This window comes from Microtus pennsylvanicus, chromosome 1 (assembly GCF_037038515.1).
Source record: "Microtus pennsylvanicus isolate mMicPen1 chromosome 1, mMicPen1.hap1, whole genome shotgun sequence".
NCBI classification, from domain to species: Eukaryota; Metazoa; Chordata; class Mammalia; order Rodentia; family Cricetidae; genus Microtus; species Microtus pennsylvanicus.
In genome coordinates, this window is record NC_134579.1 from 176281699 (window position 1) to 176305147 (window position 23449).

The window sequence follows — 23449 nt, forward strand, 5'->3', positions numbered from 1 at the left end:
CCAATGTTTCTACTAAACAACCTGCTTACAGAACTTGTTAAAACGCAAATAATTCCTAAAATTCCAAAGGATTTATCATGAGCCGCACAGCTAACTCCCCAAAAGGGCAACCCTGAATGGTGCTCACTCTCATACACATCGACAGTAGAACCTGGATTCCAGTTTTCAATTGTCAGAACCCATAGTACCCTCCTAAGGTTTGTGTCTGCCATACATGCTTTTTGAATAAACTTGCAAATATGCAAACTAACTAGGATGTATTTACTCTGTGGAAATTCCTTATTTTCTCCAACCAAGTATTATCATTCTGTTTCCATAAGCTTCATGCCCAAACAAATGCATGTATCGGACTAAGAAGACTTTGCAAAAACAGTCTTGAATAATTCATAATAATTCTTAAGAACTTATTTGATGATACATACTATTGTATGAAAGTAAGTCCAAACTATGACTTTGCCCTAGAATATACTGATTTCATCAGGAACTGTGATTTAACTCATCTTCATCTCAGGTCTCATCTGCTCTTTACCAGCTGTGTTATCTTTGATACGTTACTATAGCCTCTGAGACCTCTCAGGCCTCACATCACTAGCAGTATTTACAACTGATAGCATGGTATTTTATCACACAAGAACAAAAAGAAAACAGTTGTAAAGCATCGAGGAAAGTGTCAAACACTGATCGAGAGTTCTTGCAACAACATAGTCTGCATATGTAGTAAATACTTGCCTAAATAATATTTATAGAAGGTCTTTGATTAAAATATTTTTCATTGGTTTTAACTAACCTTTTAAATAACAGAAGATGTGTTCAAGAGAAGGATTTCATCTCTCTTTGCAAGAGGCCAAGATCATCTCCATTTAAGGACACAGGAGCAGCTACAGTCACACATTTCTGCTACCCACAGGAAAGATGAGGCTGAGTTTATGCTGCTACAAGCACTTTAAAAATTACAAATAGGTTCTCCAAAACTAAACAAATCTAAACTTCAGAATGTGCAAGTGTGCTGATTTACGTACATGCAATGTAAAAGCAATAAAGTGTATGAAGATAAAGTAAGACAATGCTCAGCTCTGCCAAAGGACTCAGTCCTACCCAAAGATAGTACTGAATTGCGAGGGCGTCAATCTACCTTCTAAAAGGTTACTTACAGTTCAGACAAGAAAATGCTAGATTAGTTAAAAACCACTTTCAGAAATGCTCCAACACTTAAATTTCAACACTTAAGAACCCAGTCAATAATGCCTCATTATCATACAACTGACAGGAACCTACAGTCATTTCTTTCTAAAAAGCTACCCTTGGTACTATAACAGCTTATAAAAATCTATTATGTTTTTGTGGTGATATAATGTAGCTAAACAAAAAAAACATAAGCACTTAAACTTCTATTTTACTGTCTTTCTAGGGACAATACATACCTTTTGAAACATGTAATCATTCATGAAAACATTAAGTGCCTAACTGAAGAAAATACAATTAAATACATTTGCCCTCCTCAGCTATAAGAAAAATACTTTCTTTTACAAAATCCAAAATCGTTATTAACCTAGTTTCCTCATCCACATTCTCTCCCCTATACCTAGACAGATATGAAGCACAAGTATAAAATAGGACAGGAAAAAGCATCAAACCTCGCCTAAGGATGTTCACTGCCCTGGCAGCTGCAGCCTAAAGCACAGCCGTTCTATGACCACTACTGCTAAGTCCACACCACTGCTCTTGTGCTACTTGCATCCCATTGCAACGACTTAGTTCTTCTGCAGCACCAGCAATACAGGATTACCTCTAAGTCAGAGGATGCAGACCTCCTTAAGGAAAGCTATCTGCTGTAAAATTGTATCTTCAAGCTTACCTATTTTATTCTGTTAACTGCTACACACATTCTAAAATTAAAAACTAAAAGTGAAGCATAGTGTTAATGACCTTTCCAAAGCTAAAGTAAGATAAGGTCTAAGGTTAGGTTATGATAAGAACATAGCTAACCAATCATAACGTTAGAATTCCTATGTGACATCATAAGACCTCCCTAGAATACTTTTCCTCCTCCACCTACTGCAGCTGTTCCCATAAACCTGGGAACAGAAACCTCACAGCTAACCTCCCATAGACTTCACACACTTAATACTCGGCATTGTGATGATCACAGAAGCCAAGGTAAGACACGATATCACTGATTTTGGAAATTCTTACTTTCTGTAATCAAACTTAGTAAACTTTAAAAGAATCTTATCTTCCAAATTCCAATTAAAAAATAGATAATAAAAGAACCTGTTATGAATGACAAAATGCTTAAACCCAGTAAAAAAAAATTAGGCAACTTTAAAAGAGTTATATTCTTCTTTAAATTTTGGTTGTTAGTTATTTTGGTTTTTCAAATGTGAGCTTCTTACAATTGAAAACCCTCTCAACTATACTAGCGTACATGATGGTAGAGGTAAATTCATTTTCATGCTATAGAAATGGTTTCATTTGTTGTATGTGGCTCTGCTGAGACAGTGCAGGACAGGGCCCTGACAGCCGTGGGACACCGTTTATTTACACCTCATTAACTGGGGGACAAGCACACTGCTAGCACACTTACTCCGATGTTATCAGCATGGTTCTTAAGGTGACACAATCAGAGATTTTAAGAATAGATAATAGAACTCCTTTTTAAAATGCTCTTGGAAAATGTTACTTTCTAAAATGAGAGTCTAGTCAACTTCTAAACACTTCTAAAACTGCCACTTTCACAAAAAGAACAGCTTGCTTTAAGTTTGATACTATAGAGAACATTTGTCACAAATAAGATTTTTTAAAGTGACAAAAAAATAACTCAACACTTTAAAAAGGCGAGAAAATTTGATAAATGTATATTCATCTCACAACAGAATACACTCTTGTAAAGTTTTCATTCTCCAATGTTTCTAAATTTCCTGTTATAAATTTAGAAGTAACACAAGAAAAAACAAAATTCCCAGGATTGGAAGTGCCACAAAAAATTATTATCATTTGTTACAAATCTCAACTTACTAAATAAAATGTTTTCTCACCCTTAAATCTATTAGACCACATAGAAAATTATACCAATTTTTATTCCACTATTTATACTCATAACATACTTAGGTACCAAAATAAAACTTTATCAATTCCTGTAACAGTAACTATTGTTTATGACAAATGCAACTTTGGAGTCTCCTAGGCAGCACTCTTAACATGCAGAAACATTTCCAGTACGAGTCTCTAATGCTAGGAGCCTTAAACTGCCCTCCAATACTTCAGTACTCATAAAAAATACTTTTCCTTTGATAGTATACAAATGACACTTGGTGTTAAGTTTGGATTTGCACATTTCTGCATTTTTTACATTTTTATTTATCTATCATGTATGTGTGTGTGCATGTGTGAGAAAGAGATGGGGGAAAGAGCAACCATGGCATGTGTGTGGAGATCATTGGATCATTTCTCCTCTTCCACCATATAGGTTCCAAAAATCATAAATTATTTAGCTTGCTCCGTTGAAAAAAATATGCCTTCAATCCATTTAGGCTTGTTGCCTAAAACTCAGATTATTTTTCCCCATAACTTTGCACAAAAACTTCAAGGTTTTATTTCACTCTCATATTCTATCCTATATTTCATCAATACCATTTCTCACTCATTTACTCTACCATTTAAAATCTACTTAAAGTCACTGCTTATAGTTCCTGAGCAAAAGAATCTTGCTTTGTTATCTACATTAAGAAAATAATTTTTATCTAATGTTTGAATCTGCACATTGACCATACCAACAAAAATGAAACTTCAGAATTGGGAATCAAGAACATAACCCTTCTAAACTACAGCAGCATGAACTGATGAAACATAGTCTCTTCGGACATTTCCAGAATGGTGCAACAGGATCCTTCCCTGACACAATTCTGAAGCATGCATTACCAAATAAACACAAAATAAAACCTGAACATCATTTTGAGTGAGGTAACCCAGACCCAGAAAGACAATTATCATATGCACTCACTCATAAGTGTTTTTAAACATAAAGCAAAGAAAACCCAGCCTACAAATCACAATCCCAGAGAACATAGACAACAATGAGGACCCTAAGAGAAACAAACATGGATCTTAATCTACATGGGAAGTAGTAAAAGACAGGTCTCCTGAGTAAACTGGGAGCATGGAGACCATGGGAGAGTGTTGGAGGGGAGGGAAGAGACAGGGAGGGGCAGAGAAAAATGTAGAGCTCAATAAAATCAATAAAAAGAGAAGGAAAGGAAAGGGGAAAGGGGAAAGGGGAAAGGGAAGGAAAGGGAAGGAAAGGAAAGGAAAGGAAAAAAAGAAAAAAGAAAAAAGAAAAGCTGAGTGTAGCTATGCCTCCCTCCCTCAGTAGAGCCACAGCTCACTGAGGACCTCTAGTGCTTTACAGCGTGTACTTCTCCAGGCCTTTCACAAAGAGTTGAGAGGCTGTATTTGCTAAGTGACATTCGATTTTTCTTAGTACTTGCCTAATGCTTTCTCCCTACACTCTCTTTAAAAAAAAAAAAGAAAAAGAAAAAAATTTAAAAAATACAGAATCTGAATCCTCGATATAAGGTTAAAAACACTTGCGTGGTGGCACACACTTGTACATTCCAATTGAAGCAGAACTGTAGAATTCAAGACTAACCAGTGTGACACTAAGTGTAAGTAAGAGCAGTGTGGACTATGCAGTCCAAAAATAGGACTATGTTAATAGACAAATACATGTATTTTTAACATCAACAAAAATAAACCTACAGACTAAACAGACAGAGCCATGAGCCAATTTCAGAGGGAAGATCTCCATCCTGTTGTTCAATGACTCGCGTCAAGACAAATTTAAACAGGGTATTTCACTTTTTGTTTGTTTTGTGTTGGTTTTGGAGACAGGGTTTCTCTGTGTAACAGCCCTAGCTGTCTCAAAACTAGCTCTTGTAGACCAGGCTGGCCTTAAACTCACAGAGATCTGCCTACCTCTGCTTCCCAAGTGCTGGGATTAAAGGTGTGCGCCACCACCACCTGGCCAACAGGATGGGTATTCCTTTATTGGGCCAATTTAGAAATCAAAGACTATTTTATTTTCACCAATTGTTAGCAGAAGCATCTGAAAGATTCTCGGACACTTCCGTCTGCTCAACAAAGCTGGAGTGCTGCTGCCACAAAGGAACTTCCAACAGAATTTAGCAGTTTGCAATCTGGCAATCTTAAACTTTTACTACAGTGAACTTTCATAAACTAACAGGTTGATTATAAATCTAATTTAGTTTAACAAGTCAAAAATAAAAAAGGAACAAATCAACTTCTGGCTTATTTGTGAGATGGTAATAAGTACCTGGAGGGGAAACACACACACACACACACACACACACACGTAGTGAGAGAGAGAGAGAGATACATACATACTTATCTCCAAATAATCTTAACAAAGATAAACTCTGCTTACTCAAACTCAATCTATACAGAATTCTAATCGTCTAAATTAATCAAATGGGAAAAATACTAAATGTGTCTGTCAGACTGTAGTTTCTTAAAAGTATAATAAACAAGTAGACAAAAAAAAAGAAGACAGCAAAAGCCCAAAACAAACTTGAGGATTCTCAAGGATGTGACTTTGGCAGAAAGCCTACAATTCAGCAAGTTCTACAAGGCCATCACAGTGTTTACAGTAGGGATTACTACACATCATATACAAAGCTGTGAATGTGCCAATTACCTGCAAGTTGTAAGACAGGCCACCAAATGATTTCCAAACCTACTGAGGTTTCCTTCTCACAAGAATACACCTAGCATACCATTGAAGTTAAGGATTCCTGTAAGATATGATATGTATGACTTCTACCCAATAAGTTCTTAACAAAGTATATGATCCTTTTTTTTTCCTTGAGATAGTGTCACACTATCTAGCCCTGGTTGGCCAGGTTAGCCTCACACTCACTGAGCTCCTCCCTACCTCTGCCTCTTCCCTCTGGAGTGCAAGAATTAAAGCATGCACCACCTCTACTGGCAATATGACAAAGGATCATGGTTGCCTGCAGTTTTCCTCTTTCCTCCTTCTAGTGAAAAAATAATAAAATACTTTTTAGAACATAATTTATCAAGTTCCAATTTTAACTTCTTTAGAGAGAGCAAGAATGTCATACTAGCTCCCACTAAGAAAAGAACTGGTAATCCCATTCAATCCGTCCAAAAATTAGAACAGGTCCCATATACATAGAACACAACACCAGGCACCTTTCTGTTTCTGCCATACAGTTCAAAGATATGATTTGGTAGTTCCCACAACCAAACACACATCTTTCTTATTTTCAGTACTCTGGTACTAAAAGCAGGATGATTAAATTTTAAATAAGTCCGTAAGTGAATAGGCTCCTTGTCCCTAGTAAACACCCAATAAACATATATGGCCTTTTAAAAAAGGATGTGGGAGGCTAATTTTACATCCTAACACAATCTATTTCTGAATATCCTAAAAGATGCTCTAAAAACATCAGCTAATGAACTCTTTTTCTATATTGCCCATCAAGTATTAGTTTATTAGAGTGTTGCTATAAGAAAGTTGAAAAGAGACTATGGAATCTCCAAACTTACAGAGTAGTGATCATGAGGAACAGAAAAGACACCTGACCCCTGTGTTACAAACTGCAACATCTGTAGTGAGATACATACAGATCCAAAATTAGGTCTGCAGTGTTCTTAACTCTCAGCTTTCCTATTCTCTACATATAAGAGGAAGCCCCATCATGGAGGAATGTAGCTTAATCATTACCCTACCAAAGCACTATAAAATAAACTGAGAAAAAAATAACTAACATGCATACCATGAACATTTCCTCATTTCGATTTTAGCCAAGACTATAAACTTGCTACAAATCATTTTGTAATTATGACAAGTTTTCAAGCTTGCCTAGAAACATTTAGTTTTTGATCTGGTCACTATGTGTCCTTTATAGACAACTCTCTCATTTATTGAACAAAACCTTCAATAAAAAGTGATGTAAGATGATGCCCTCAGTGTATCAATCATGTTTTATTCCATTATAGATTTATTTTTATTTGTGTGTACATGTGTATAGGCACCTGCAGAAGCCAGGAGAGGATGTTTCATGCCCACATTATAGGTGGTTGAGAGTGACCTAACCTGAGTGCTGGGGAGCGAACCACATCCTGTGGAAGGGCAGCTAGTGCTCTTCACCACTGTGCCACCTCTCCAGCCCCTGAATGTTTTTAGCAGTTGACAGCACATCTCTTTGTATCTCACAAACATGAAATACCCACTTGTACAAAGCCTAACTCAGTTTAATGTCAAGTTAAACAAGAAACTATCAATTTAGGAAACACCTCCTCTAAGCCATATTTTCTTCATCTATAAATAGAACAGACTTAAATATTAGTGATGATGAGTTTAATAGCAAATCCTATGACTCAAATTCATTAATATGACAATTACAGCACTGAATTTTTAAACTACTTTCTAAAAATTTTAGTCATAAAATTCTTATTCAACTTTATGGATTTAATTAAATTATGCTAATTTTATGCACAAAATACAGAATGAACATATGCTTCCTTCACTCATATACTAGAAGCTCTAGTTGGGGACAATGACACATATACTGAAACTATAGCATAACCAGATATCCTGATTTAGGGACACAAAATTCTATGGAAACGCAGCAAAGCAGATGATTCTACTTACTGGCTGGAAAGGTCTTATTCAGAAGTAGTGTTTAAACTGAGCTTGAAGGATCAGTTTTGTGTAGCTGAGAATCGAAAGGTAAAAGGGGTAGAAGTGGCCTTCCAGGAAGAAACAGAACACGTACAAAAGGCACAATCATGAAAAAGAGTACAGCGTTTATAGCAAGGGGCATTGCATGTGACTGAATCCCCAAGTGTCGGGCAGAATAGAGATGACTCCTGTATATGCTTTCTGATGAACTGGAAGGCTCACTCCTTTCTCGTGTGTGTGTGTGTGTGTGTGTACATACATGTGCACATGTGTGTGTTGTGACAGTTTTACTTTGTACCTAGGCTGCCCTCAAATTTACAATCCTGTCGTGGCCTCATACATGCTAGAATTATAGGTATGAACCACATCTTTTAATAACTACTGAAACATTACAAAAATATAGTAATTATCAATACTAATTTTTAATTTGCTCAAAACTATAGTTCATTATACATCTTCCTATAAAAGAACTTGTAAAATATACAGATTCTCCAACACTACAAATTCCTGAGACCTATAATAAACTAACAGAAGCACGTACTACTTGAGGATGCATTTTCTTTAAAAAGTTGCTTTATTCCTATAGCATTTTATCTGGAGAATTCAAATAAAAGTAATTAAATATGCTAGGCTTGAGCTCCTATCTTTTCAATGTGAAATTCTATAGATAATTCAGCCACCTGTGCTAGACAATCAGGAACATATGCTAGACAAACATAAGCTGTTACTAACTCTTGAGAACAGATTTTGATATAAATTGACTCTGCGTGGCTCCTTATCACAGGCATACACATGAAAGACAGAGACACACACCAAATGAAAATCCAGTCTATTACACAATTCAAATCCTAGCAGAGCCAAGTTGAAGATCTGAGAACTACAACATCTGACTGGCATATACCACAGAGTTTCTTTACAACATAAGCAACAAGTTCTATCTGGTTCTGCCTGACGCAAATCTTCCCCTTTCCCAATCTCTTTTCTCCTCAGTACTAGTCTCAAGTATGGGGTCCACAGACTGAGGTGAGTTCAAGCAGTGCACAGAGCCTAGGGAGGAAATCCAACCTGCCAGCTAGAATCTGTACTAACATCCTGTTACAAATGATGCAGCAACAAACTAGACACAGTTGTCTCCAGACAGTAAATTATTGCAAGTTAAAAATGTTCTGATAAAAAACCAAAATATTAGCCCAGCATAGTAGTACAGGACAGTAATCCCTTCACTTAGTATGCAAAGACAAAAGAAGTAGAATGGTGGCCTCCAGTTTGAGGTCAGCCTGGCTATGGCGTAAATTCTGGGCCAATCAGGATTGCATAGCAACACCCTGTCTCTAAACAATAAACAAACAATAGTTTAATGAAAGAAAAATAATAATGTCAAAGTTTAAGTAGCTGATTCTTCAGACAGTTCACTTAGTTTATTTTAAATCTGTATCTAATTTCCTATTAATATGCTTCATTTTGTTGTGTTTATTAATTGTCAAAGCTTTAGACCCTACATATTCTACAATGGTTTAGGAACTTTAAAAGATAGCCAAACAAAAACCCACTCCAGGTAAGCAAGATTAGCTGAAAACTAGAACTGTCCATGGTAGTTTAGTACAATAATCATACTGTGCACTCTGAGCTTGTCAGTCTTTAGTACTCAGGAGCATCGTGTTCAAGAGCTGAAAACATTCTACAAGGGGTTGGATCTGGGAAGAGGGGTCAGGAGGAAGTTGTGAATGTGATCAAAATACACTGTATGATTCTATAACAGTATAAATCATAAAGGAGAACGGCAAGCAGCTGTATCTGTTTTTAATTTCATATTTAACTTCTTTCTCAGTGAACTATTTTATTTTGGACTAAAATTAAGATATAATTTATTATATGCTGTTTTATGAGATTAGTCCTGAAATACTTATAATAATAAATATTCACATCAATTGTGTTTACAAAGAAGATTTAAAGAAACAACAATATTTCATAAACCTAGTAATACCTGCCAAAAGCTACAGTTCCTATAGCTCAAACAAGACAAATGAGACTGCAGTAACATACGAGGTATAGAAGCAGAGAGATCATGAAGACTGGAGACAGTTAATGTTATAAAACACAGGGACGAGGAAGATCAATTTATGCAAAACTGTGCATCTCTATCCAGAGAATGGGTTTAGGTATGAACCTAATCCATTTACTATTTTTACATTCCAGGCCTCCTAAAAGAAGACAGCTCACATTTGCCTGCCTACTACCAGCCTTTTATCTTGCTCTTGACCACTCAGAACTTCAGTCTTCCTGCTATTGCCTTCCAGCATAATGGAGAAAGTCCAGTACCTCACTCGCTCTGCTATCAGGAGAGCCTCAACTATTGAAATGCCTCAGCAAGCACGGCAAAATCTCCAGAATCTTTTTATCAATTTCTGTCTCATCTTGATCTGTCTCCTGCTGATCTGCATCATTGTGATGCTTCTATGAAGTACGGCTGCCACCTCCAGATCTGTGACATGCCAGCTCAGCTTCAAACCTAGCACCTCCTCATGGGGGGGAAATACAGCCTGCTCCCTGCCTAGAATGTCTTTGTGAAGGTCAAGATGAGGGGTGAAACTAACCCTTAGCCAATGTATTCATCTGGATCTTGTAAACAAACTTTACAATGACTAAGTGTGCATAATGAAGCTGCCGATTTCCTCAAAATGGCTCATAAATTTCTTTCCTGATTATTTCTGACAATGAAGTATGAGTTTTCATTTTGAAACAGTACTGCCAAAAGTTCACTTTCTGCATCCAGCACTAGCTTTACTGCTAAGAAGCTCACTTTATAGCTCAGTCTTGGGGATAAATGAAATTTATACTGCATTGCCAACACTTTTTTTTTTCTACAGGAACTAAGTCTTCTTCAGGTCTTCACAAAGTAGAAAAACAATAATTTAAATGAAGTGTTCTTATTCAAAGTAGTTCACTGGGTCTTCACAGGTATGACTACTGTTATTATTATATTATTATACAGAAGTCTTGATAATTACTCTGTCAGAATAAATACCTTAAAATAAAGATCTTGTCATTTATCTATACACTAATATTTTAAGCTTATGAGAATCAAATAAGAAAAAAATCAAATTCTCATATAAATAAAATTCCTTATCATAAATTTTCTCAAGGATTATGGAATTTACAATTAAGTTAAGCACAAATCTGCTCTCTTCAGGGATTGGTGATCAATAAGAACAAATATCTTACTATGTGGCTGTGATAATTACTAATAAAGCAAAATCTCACCTGAATTTGACACTGACATATATATCCTTGGTTTTATAGGATTTCTCCTATTCCAATCAGATTTCCAATAACAAGAAAAAGTATTATTTCAAGCATTATAATTTTTTAAATTCTGAACCCTCTCTCTCCAAACACTTCCATTATACTTAAATGTGAACTTTTATTCTGTATAATCTGTATTAAGATTTAGCTGTCCTCCTCTATTGCCCAGAGAATTAGCATTTGCTTTACTAAGTTTAGTAGAGCTAGCAACACTATAATTCTTACTGAATATGTTTTCAATATCCCTTTTTAAATTTTTAAATATCTTTCTTTCAATAACTACTAAAAGAATAGGAGCAGAAAACTATGTTGAAAAACATAGTCACCAAAACGTAATAACTTAAATTGGCAAAATATAAAACTATTTAGACCTCTACTTTGTAATCTCCTAATTTTAAGCCCAATTCAAGATATGTTACCAATACAGCAATTACTAAGGAAGATAAAATGTAATTAGACACACTTTCCACAGAGACTGTAAGGATATAAAGCATCAATATTCACTTTGGTTTCTAGCAGGATGCTCTTTCAAACTGAATGCGTGGTAGAAAAGGAGATGTTTGGGTTCAGAAGTTAAAAAGTTGTCAAAAGGAGTCCATGTTAATAGAGTTTTCTTCAGCAAGGGTTAAAGATTCCTATCACACACACACACACACACACACACACACACACACACACATAAAGCATTAATGACATAATCATCTAAACCAGGGTTCTCAACCTTCCTAATGCTGTGACCCTTAAATACAGTTCCTCATATTGTGGTCATGATTATTTTTAAAATAATTTTAATAATTATTTTTGTTGCTACCTCATAACTGTACTTTTGCTATTGTTATGAATCACAGTGTAAATATTTTGGAGATATAGGTTTGTTGGGGGTCAGGACCCCTAGGATGAGTCATTATCTATGCAGGAGCACACAGGTTCTAGAGCTGGCTGTGCTGATAGTGAAACTGCAGTTGAAAAGTCCCATGTCTCTCAGCATACTGCTCACTACTCCATCAACTTCAAGATGTTAATCATCAATTTACAAAGTTTTTCCTCAGTAAAACAAGTTCTAACTGTTCTTTATTCTGTCCTTAATAGAATTACAATCTGATCTGATCAGGAGTCTAGAACCGTGTAGCTCATTAAAATGAGGAATAAAAAGCCCGTTCTATAACTGGGAGCTTATTCTGTTTAATCATCACACAAGAGTAAGTTGTAAGGAATAAAACTTTGAAGATAATGACCATTCAAATACTTCTCGCAATTTTACAGGATACTAAAAACGAACTAATTTTTTAACATCTAATATTGCCTTTTACATTTTTAGTGGTAAAGAGTTTATCTGTAAAATGCAATCAGAACCTCCTGTACTCAAATGAATATTTGACCTAGGTGATATTTGAAATCAATTATATGCTACTGACTATCAAACGTTCTAGTTATAAAGAGTTTTGTGTTGTAAAGGTCTGAGAGAGGTACTTTCCCCAAGTAACGTAAAAAAAATCTAGGTTTTCTAATACAAACACAAGATGGGGGAGGCCTCCATAAAATAATGAAGTTTCTACCAGATATTGTTTAGCCTTATTTTTGAGTCTTTTGACAAGGTGTGAGAATATGGTCAATCAGATAAAAAAAGGTTTGGCTATATGCTAATACCCACTTTAATGTCTTGAAATTACATGCTAAATTATATGCACATAAAGATATAATAAGAAAAATCAATTTTTAAAACACGTATCAATATTAGATGCTTGCTACTGTTGTGTCACAAGATGTGATGGCACTGCATTGTGACATAATCACATCTCTCAGTCTGCTGCTTCTCTCAGTCAAAAGTCAAAAACGTAACAGCATGCAAAAATAGGGAAAATAAGAAAAATCTCAAAGAACATAATAAAATCCTTCCAAGCTAGAAGCCAGACTTTATTCACAATTCACTCTGGAGAAAAAAGTTCTTATGTTATTTAATCAAAATCTTCATTTAAGCAACAGAAAAGCCTCCATTAACATGTTAAAAGTATTAGTTGTCAATACCTTGACTAATCAAACCACTTTATGATTCATATAGAAACAAGATTTCATCTTCCTTTTTTTTAAACAACTGTAGACCAGGGAACATGAAAAATGTAATGTAAGAAACCAAACTCACTACTTAACTACCATGGAGCAGATCCACTGTGAGCATAAGAGAATCTAATGGTCACTGCACGTAGACAGCCACATTCTCTACATCCCAATTGAAAACAAGGAATGCAGGGAAAACAAGGAATAACTTGTAAATTATGCATTCTCCCCTGAGCAAAGTCAAGACCTTCTCACAGTCCCACAGGATCAGTCTGAAATATTACGGGTGGGGTATCGAAACACAGAGGAAGCAGCCAAGACTAGTGGTGCACAGAATGCAGAGTGTTCTATATCCTAAAGCAAATGAAGGCAGATGACATTTCTTCAATCACAAATGAAAATTCTTCAGAATTATTGTCTCTGGATGGTTTAGCAAGTGGTTCTCAACCTTCCTAATGCTGTGACCCTTTAATACAGTTTCTCATGTTATGGTAACCCACAACCATTAAAATTATTTTCATTGCTACCGCAATAAAATAGGAAGTAATTTTGCTACTGCCATGAATCTTAATGTAAATATGTGTTTTCTGATGGTCTTATGTGTAACATGGAGGGGGTGGCTTGTTTGTTTGGGTTTCTGTCCTCCCACCAGGTACCCCCAGCTGTTTAGTCCCAGAGAAAATCACACATAGGTCTCCATAAATTATAAGCTGATTGGACCATTAGCTCTAGCCTCTCACTGGCTAACTCTCACATCTTGATTAACCCATTTTTCTGATCTATGTTAGCCATGTGGTTCAGTACCTTTTTCAGTGAGGCAGATCACATCCTGCTGCTTCGGTGGTCTGAGCAGGAGTGGGAGGAATCAGCTTCCTCCTTCCCAGAATTCTTCTGTTCTCATTACATCATTTCTACTTCCTGTCTGGTTTTCCCACCTATATTTCCTCCCTGGCCAACCAGCATTTATTTAAAATATGATTGACAGAATGCAGACAATTCTCCCGCACCACTTATGCTACCCCGGTGAAAGAGTTGTTCAAAACCCCTAAGGAGTCACGTCCCATGGGTTGATAACCACTGCTCTAAAGCATATAGGAATGCTTCCCGTTAGTTGTGCTCTCTCTCCCTCTACTGTGTTTTAGGAAGATTCAAAACTGAGTTTTTTTCTCATATGTAAAACATGTGCATCATATCAACACCTTTTTCCAAATCAAGAAATTTACTCATTAGTCTGTTATTCCACAGACTCAAAAGGGACTAATACATAATGTTTCTCTATATGCTGTATTATTATAAAGTGCTTCCTTTAAACTGATTCAACACATCTTGATGGTCAATTCATTTAACAATTGCAGCTGACTTAGAAGCTTAAATACAAAGAAACCATTACCAAAAATGGTACAAATAACTGGGTGATGGAGGAAGGTCATTGGTTAAAAAAATAAAGAAACTGCTTGGCTGGCCCTCATAGGTTAGAACACAGGTGGGTGAAGAAAACAGAACAGAATGCTGGGAGGAAGAGGAAGTGAGCTCAGACTCAACAGCTCTCTTCTCGGGGGCAGACGCCTGAGACAGACGCCATGCCCCACTACCGGGCAGACACACGCAATGAAGCTCCGACCCAGGATGGATGTAGGCTAGAATCTTCCCGGTAAGACTGATGCCACATAGATTATTAGAGATGGGTTGATCGGGATATCAGAATTAGCCAGTAAGGGCTAGAGCTAAAGGGCCAAGCAGTGTTTAAATGAATACAATTTGTGTGTTGATATTTCGAAGCATAAGCTAGCCAGGCGACTGGGGTGCTGGGGACGCAGCCCCGCCGCTCATATTTCAACAACTGGGTTCCATCTTCTCATTTTATAGAAGAAATTAAGGCCCAAATAAATTAAGTGTCAGGTCACAAGGCACTGGGTTCTGTTTACTGACAGTCATAGCAGCTAGAAATGAGCCCAGCCTAGAAGTCCGTCAATACATGAATGGGTAAGGACATATAGACAATGCAATTGTACTTGGCCATAAATAAAATTGACATAAAAAAAAACCATGACATCTGCAAAACATAAATGAAACTTGAAATTAGTACATCAAGCAAAGTACCCCAGACCAAGAAAGCTGAAAGTCAAATGCCACATGCTTTCTCTCATATTGTAACGTCGGTTTCAGTTTTATAGACATGAGAGCAGCTATGAAACTACAAAGGGCTAAGATGGAGAAAGAACAAAATAGAGGATAGCAAAATATATGAGATATGAAAGCAAAAAGGGTCTTGTGGGAAGAGGCAGGCAACCAATAGGAGGAAACTGGGCCAGGGGTCAGGGGAGTACAGAATCAAGAAAAACAATGTATGAAAATCCCATAATAAAATCAACATTTTGTATGCAAGTTAAAGAAAAAAAATTATAGAGAAAAAATTCAGGTCCTAAATGTGATATAATCAGAAAAAAACCCAAGACTTATTTTTCCAAATCAATTTTCTATTATTGTCAGCTTCTGTTTTTGTTTTACATTTCTTTAGACAAAAAGCATTTTATTTTATGCATACTTAACAAATGAGAAAGTCAAGACCAATTTAAGAACAATGTTTACAGTTCTTATGTTAATTTATCTCAAATAAATTTATTTTTCTTTATCAACACAGTATATAAAATTTATAGCACTTATGTTTTTTAACGTGTGGTGAGAGATGGAGAAAGGAACGTGTGGTGTAGGCAGTCACATACTTACTGCAGTAAACAAAAGATCCACTGGAGGGAAGCAAACACTAGGTTTTGAGCCTTACCTGCATTGGTGCTTCACTTCCTTGATGAAACTCTTCTATTGGTGGCTGTTGCCAAGGAGCTAAGCTGTAAGAATCCTCTGTAGTTCTGCCTTCCAATGGATTTGTCCGTAACTGTTCTGTAAGCCACATCTGTGTCCTCACAGAAGGTTGAATGGGAACTCCACCTACTGCCTGCTGGCCAAGCATTGAATACTTTGGAGACTCAAAAGCCTCTGAACCTGTCACAATGGGCTTGCTCTCAGGTAAGGCACTGTAAGTCATGTCTAAGGTCTGTCTCCTGAGAGCAGAGGAGGCGGTTCTGATGTCCTCTTTGTTGTAGCTCTCAAATTTATACTTGCAATCCAGAGTTGATGACCGTGTTTTATTTATTTCCTTGTCTTCCAGCTTAAGCATCTCCATACTGTCATGTAAGCAACTAGGCCCAAAGGTCCTTACATGGTTTGGGAAAGCCTTGCCCTTCCCTGTCTTTTGCAGCTCATTCCTCAACTCGTCTGTGTATACAATGCCACTCTGGTTGCAGTTATCCGGGGCAGTAAGTTTGGACAAAGATGACCATTTCCGTAGGGGCCTGAAGTCCTTCATGTCTAGTGAAGAGTCCTGATCCTGTCTTCTGTGGTCTCCCAGTGTGTGCATGAGGCTTGTACTCCATTTAGAGCCATCTGATGCTAAAGATTCCCTGTGTTTGGAAATTGAAGCACTGGAGTTAGATGGCATCACATGAGCAGTGGGAAGAGTAACCAATGATCGACTAGGTTTAAAAGATAGTGTGCCACTTGACGTTGAGTGATCTGGAATGAGAAAAGATTGCCAAGTCAGTTTCAACAGGTTAAAAAAATGCAAGATGTCAAAGTAAAAATCTGAATGTGGCTTCCCAGTATTTATTTCTCAGTTTCCTCAAGATGAGGCAATTGCTAGGACTGTTATCCCTCTAAGGTTATCAGAAATAACATACTTTCAAACACCATCCCTACATCCATTTCTCTCCTCTGTTCCCCATCTGCTCCAGTGATCCCCTCCATAGTCATCTTCTACTGCTGTGCGATAATGATCTTGTACCCTGGAAAGACTTGTTACTTATTTGGTTTAATAAAGCGCTGATTGGCCAGTAGCCAGGCAGAAAATATAGGTGAGGCGACCAGGCTAGAATTCTGGGAAGAGGAAAGGGTCAGTCTATAATTGCCACTCAGATGCAGAGGAAGTAAGATGAAAATGCTGCACTGAGGAAAGGTACCAAGTCACGTGGCTAAACACAGATAAGAATTATGGGTTAATTTAAGTTGTAAGATTTAGTTAATAAAAAGCCTTAGCTAATAGGCCAATCAGTTTATAATTAATATAAACCTCTGTGTGTTTCTCTGGGACTGAACCTCTGTGGCACCAGATGGGACAGAAATTTCCATCTACATTCTACTGCTGTGCCTACATTTGTTTACTCTTCATAAGCAGAGTTTCCTTAGAGTTGCTACAGAGTCCCGGGAAAGGGATAATTTACAGAGCACACACTAACTCTTCATCAGTGCTACCAACTGAAGAAAATGCTTCTCCCTCCCCTAATGGACCACTAACTGGCCACAGATCCTCAGAAAGCAGTGGGGTCTCATGAGACCTCGCCTATAGGGACAGGGCATGGGATGTCCATGGGTCCTTCTTCTTTGCCCTATCCCCACATGACACAATGTTCACAGGCCCAGTCTTGCTCAGGTCTTGTGCCAGGAATTGCAATTGCTATGAGATCAAGAGTGAAATGGGAATGTCATTCCGAGGAGTGTTCCAATTCATTCCACTCCTTTCTCAGGCTCTTACATTCTTTCCACCCATCTTCTGCAATATTCCCTGAGCCTTGAAGTGGGTGATGTAGAACTTCCATTACTGGCTGAGCAGATCCCGATTCTCAGCAATTTGACCAGTTCTATGTCTCTGCAGTTATTGCTATCCACTGCAAACAAAGGGAAACTTCTCTGACCAAAGCTGACAGTAGCACTTTCCTATGGGTACAAACACAACACTTAGAAATTTGATGGACACATCATGTCCACTTAGCAGGAAAATAGCAGTAACTTCCTCTCTAGGGCCTATGACACTCCTAGCCAAAGGCATCTGACCAAGTTGGTGCTAGTAAATGTGGAATGGAAAAGGTCTAATCTGTGGTTCCCCCATTACTTACTTGCCACTATTGGACCCATGGGCACATTTTGCCTGGCCAGCTAGTAGTGTCGTATTGTGGAATATCAGTTTAAGATGTGTTACATTCATTTATGCTATAAAATACTTGTTTAATGATGCAAAGATGTGTTGTATTCTTTTATGTCGCATCTCTAAAGCTGTGTTACCTTGACCGACTAAAACACCTGATTGGCAAAAAAAAAAAAAGTGCTGTACAGTCAATAACTAGGCAGGTGGGGAAAGACAGGGCTGCCAGGCAGAGCGAATAAATAGGAGGAAAAATCTAGGCTCGGGAGAAAAATAAGAGGTGAGAAAAGGAGAAAGAGGAGAGGACACCAGGGCCAGTCACCCTGCCACACAGCCAGCCACAGAGTAAGAATGAAAGATATATTTGATAGAATAAAGAAAGGCAAAAACCTAGAGGCAAAGTGAAGTTAAAGAGAAATAGAAAAGCTAGCTAGAAATGAGTCAAAGCTAATTTTTGGGAATTCCTAAGAAAGAATAAGTTTCCACGTATTCATTTGGGAGCTGGGTGGCAGGCCCCCAAAGAGTAATAAAAGCCAATGTATCACTTGGGGTCTGTATTAAAGGGGACTTTGATGACAACTTTCCCCCACAGCCTGCCTAGCTCCCTCTAACAGCAGTGAGCTAAGTGGAAGGGACTTCCAGCCCTGTTCTAGCTCCATTTCTCCACATCCTGAGAGCAAAGCACACAAAGTCTCTTTAGGAACAGTTTCATCAGCGTGGAGAAGTTACCGACAGTGAGTAAATAATCTTTCTGGGGACCTAAGTGGCCTTCTGGATCAATCATTTGAGCCCACCCCAGTAATAAGACTTTTGTTGAATAACTTTTAGTTTCCAGGAGTACCATTATCTGTTATCAGGTTTTTTACTGCTTGTGCATATACTTAGTAGTTGGCCTAACATCATCACCTCCTCTTCTTCCCCAATCTTCATGTTTTTCTGCTTACACCTTTACCCCTCTCCAGTATTCATTTCCCCTTCCATTTGCATATGGCATGTATTCTACTATCCACTACCATCCCCTTAATATCACACTCATCTTTTTTCCTTGCCTCTTAAATGCCACCTTCCTGGATGCTACACACTCTCATGTAATTATAGACAGACCGACAGATATACGTATATATGTGAATTAGTAGCTGAGATATATATGATAGAGAATATGCACTGTTTCTCTTTATTACTTTGGTTACTTCACCTAATATATTTTTCAGCTCCACTCATTTTCCTGCAAATTGCACCATTTACCTTTCTCTACACTTGCATAAAATCCTGTCGTGTATGTGCACATTTTCATTCTCCATTCATCTGATGGAGAGGTCTCCACTTCCTTGGGTAGTTTACTCCAAGATCTGGGGATTGATTGATTAGATTATTTTAAGGCTACTGTGAATAAGACTGTTTTCCTGATTTCTTGATATGTTTATCATTGATAAACAGAAAGGGTATTCATTGTGCATGTTAATTTTGTATCTTTCTACTTTACTGGGTGGGTTCCCAGCTCTAGGTTTCCTGAATTTTAAGGTTTTGTATGTATAGAGACATATATAGTCCTTTCCTATCTATACCCCTTTAATTTCCTCTGCTTGTCTTGTTGCCCAAGCACAACACTGAAGAAGAGCGAGTAGAGTGAGCACTCCTGTCTTGCTCCTAATCTTAGTGGGAATGCTTCAAGTTTTTGGCTATTTACCATGTTATGGGAGGTTTGCATATAGGCTTTGTATTCTTGTGGTTAATTTCGCTACGAACTGGTCAATTAATAGATTCTTTTTAATATCTTTAGTCTATCTCATTAATTTCTATATCTTTCCATATTCTGCTTTTGGTTTTGTTTTTCCAAGGCTTTAAGCTACATCTTTAAGTTACTTATTTGAGCTCTCTGATTTTGGAGTGTAGGCACTAAGAGCTACAAATTTCCCACTTAGCACTGCTTTCATTGTATCCTACTGTATCTGGTATTCATACAACTACAATGCTCCTCTATTTTTGGTCTGGATGACCTGCTTTGGTGACAGTGAAATATTACAATCACCCGCTATTTATCAAACACGACTTTCTATATATACTTAAATTATTAAGTGTATTGTAGAAGGAGGAACTGCGGGCTGCTTTCTGCTTGGCTCCCGCACGGCTAGCTTTATATTCGAAATAACAACACACAAATTGTATTCTTTTAAACACTGCTTGGCCCATTAGCTCTAGCCTCTTACTGGCTAATTCTCACATCTGATTAACCCATTTCTAATAATCTGTGTAGCACCACGAAGTGGTGGCTTACTGGGAAGGATCTTAACCTGCATCCATCTTAGAGAGGAGAGCTATAAGCGTCTGCTTGACTCAGCTTTCTTTCTCGCAGAATTCTGTTCTGTCTTCCCTGCCTACCTATGTTCTGACCTATTAGGCCAAGCCGTTTCTTTATTAATTAACCAATGAAAGCAACAGAAAGACAGATGACCCACCTACATTGTATGAAAGGATGAAAGTTTTTTGAAAACATACTCATATTAATCTCTAATTTGGGGTCCCATTCCACACTCAGGTCCCATTCCAAACCCTACCCTACATGCCAAGCAGCAGCCCCTATCCTGGAGTAGCCCTCTTCAAACTCTGCCCTGAGAAAGTCTGCCAAAAGTTAGCCCCTCCTTGGGGCTGCTCAAGATCACACCTATAGGCTACTGTTAGCCATACTTGCCACGTGATACCTCTCCAACCCTCCTAAGAGGGTTTGATTGGCTTATTACATCAGTGGCAGCAGATATTCAATAACCGGGGATTCAAACTTTATCAATAATCACCAGTCTTGGCTGCTGTCTAGGGGCTAACAATGTGCTACTTTCCTATTTGCCTTCAGTCGTCTGGGATTTTTCAATTGCATAAAAGATCAATAATTGGTGATAAAAGTCACTTCATCAGACTACTTTTTTAAAATGTCTTTTGTCTGTTTAAGACAGTGTTTGAGAAAAAAAAAAACAACACAGTGCTTCATGGAGCCCAGGATAGCACTGTTGTAGCTATGTAAACAAGGATGATCTTGAACTTCTGATCCTCCTACCTTTATCTCTCAAGTGCTGGGTTCACAGGTGTATTTATTAGTATAAATCTGAATACTACCAACAGATAGTGTTTCTAGAATATGATCTTAAGCACGGAAGTTACTCCTAGAAGTTCCTTATTAGAAATTCTCAAAACTTAGCATGTAAAAAAGTTACCTGGAATATGCTACCCTACACTAGTAGAATATGACCGGCCCTGGTAGAGAGGCTCCTCAGAAATACCACTTTTAAACAAGCACTCTATTGCTCAATTCATGAAAATACCCATCACCTAGGTGTGACTCCAGTTCTGAAGCTTCCAAGCTCACCTGTTAGGATTCAGGCATTATGCTGGCCCCTGTTAGCTGGCAGGATGCACTCAGGCAGTACCCTGGCCAGCCCAGGGTGCTAAATCACTACATAGTCTGTATGCAGGTGCAAAAGGTCAATTTAAGAGACAAGCTCTGCCCCTTCCCCACTCTCTTCCTGCTGTTCTCCTAAAAAGGCAAACAGATCTTCCCCTCTCCCCTGTCTGTCTCTCCTAATTCTTTCCCCTTCTCTCAATTAATTCATCACTCAAGCTTTGCCTACATGGTGTATTTGTACTCGCCCAACATAAGGCCACCAGTTTTGACCCACCCCCTGCCAAGGTCCCTTCCTAAGCATAGGCATGTCAGCATTAAGGAAGGGTTTGGAGTGAGAGGTGGGCAATGTCAGCTCCACCACCTGGAAAACTCTAGGCACAATATACTAAACTGCCCGAAAATAAGATGGCTGAATTTTACCTCAGGATTTCACAGTTTATATGAATTATGTTATACTGCAAAAATGTATAGGTTTTCTATTTGATTGGTTTTAAGATGTCTAGCTATTATACAGATGACACCTATTTAAATTTTCTATGTAGCCCATTCTGGTCTGGATTTCACAATTCTCCTGCCTCAGGTTTCTGAGTACTGACACAGGTGTATGGCACTGACATTTCTATTCATGTTAGATGATGAATGTTGTCATATCTCAAACTTATAAGTCCTGATGATGACACATGCCTGCAACCCCTTGGCTACATATTGTGTTCAAGGCAAGCCTGGGATACATGAGACCTTGTCCAAAATACAGAAGGGAGAGGAAGAAGGTATGGTTTTTTAATCTCCTGAGTGATCTTGTTTCTTCTTCTCCTGTCTCTCTCTCCTTGTGATTAAGTTACCATCCACTCCTACTCAAATACAACAAGCAGTCCCTTGACAAAGAGTTTAGCTTTTCTGTGATTTGTCCTTCATATTAGCACATAAGCCACAGCACTGTCTTTCTCTCAGACTCTGACCATGCTGGTCTCTCCACCCAGACGGCACTCCTCTAAACCTGCCCAGGCAGCACCAACTGCCTTCTTGGGCTCTCAGTGAGTCAGTAATCCACAAGACATAAACATACTCCACCTCTGTACCCCCACTGCCCAGCATCCATCCTTACCTCCCAGTGTACTTCACTTACCAGACTGCACTCCTTATACAACCCTTGCTGTCCTCTCCACTGGATGGTACGTATACAAGGAGAAATAGCTGCTTCGTTTCTAACACTAGCTATGGCTAACACACAGGAGACACTAAGCAATGGCTAAGCAAATAAATGACTAACAAACCCTTACTTTAGAGAGCCCTAGTTTCTTCCCTAAGATGTAGACAACCTAGCAAGCGATTCCTCAAATACAAATATACAGAATGAGCTAAAAATATTAAATGGCCTATTATTAGTAAACCAACTAATAAGATATGATTAAGCAGCTAATTTTATTTGACTGCTTTTTTAAGATAAATTAATTGGATAAAATTATCATCCCCAAAGAAAATTAGCAGTAGCATATTGTCAAAAAAGAAAACTTCACTCTAACTTTACCTTTCTTTAACTATGCAAAAAAAAAAATAACCCAACACTGACTACTAAACATAGTTCACTACAGTATGCCAAAGGGGGTTTGTTGTTGTTATTGTGGTTGCTCTTTTCACAGATAAATGAACTGCCTGAAATGACATTATCAGAAGTTAGGTAATTTGTTTGAGACAGTTTAACCTTTGTTGATTGATCTTATACATGTAGTATTAAGGCAAAATACGTAGAACCAAAATAAAAACATTTATGTATTATACTCAGAAATGGAACTGGCATTTAGTGTATAGATAATCTTCAACCTTAACTGTCTAACAAAGAGAAATAATGACTGGAATATATCAAGCCCAAAATAAAACTGTAATAAGTTACATGTCTGGATTATAAAATGTGGTATAGTATTATTTGGATATAACATCAACAAAAGGCTTGAAGACAGCTTATTAAAATATTTTGTGGAATATTCTATTTGTCTGTTCCTCA

At 37.7% G+C, this 23449-nt stretch overlaps 2 protein-coding genes across 3 annotated transcripts in view; one reads left to right on the plus strand and one right to left on the minus strand.

Moving 5' to 3' along the window:
- Nucleotides 1-23449, minus strand: part of Cep85l (centrosomal protein 85L) — a 116379-nt gene that overhangs the window by 65351 nt on the left and 27579 nt on the right. Inside the window, exons 1-2 of one of the 2 annotated variants that reach the window (XM_075945860.1) lie at nt 17667-17942; nt 15864-16651 (exon numbers count right to left, since the gene is read on the minus strand). In XM_075945860.1, the coding sequence (XP_075801975.1) occupies nt 15864-16651; nt 17667-17730 (852 nt within the window). In that variant the 5' untranslated portion in view covers nt 17731-17942. Of the gene's footprint in view, nt 1-15863; nt 16652-17666; nt 17943-23449 lie in introns of those variants that run through there. The other variant, XM_075945851.1, reaches the window with a different exon arrangement.
- Nucleotides 2025-10587, plus strand: Pln (phospholamban). The gene is made up of 2 exons (XM_075959250.1): nt 2025-2157; nt 9920-10587. The coding sequence occupies exon 2, from the start codon at nt 10025-10027 to the stop codon at nt 10181-10183; it is 159 nt and encodes a 52-aa protein (XP_075815365.1). The 5' UTR covers nt 2025-2157; nt 9920-10024; the 3' UTR covers nt 10184-10587.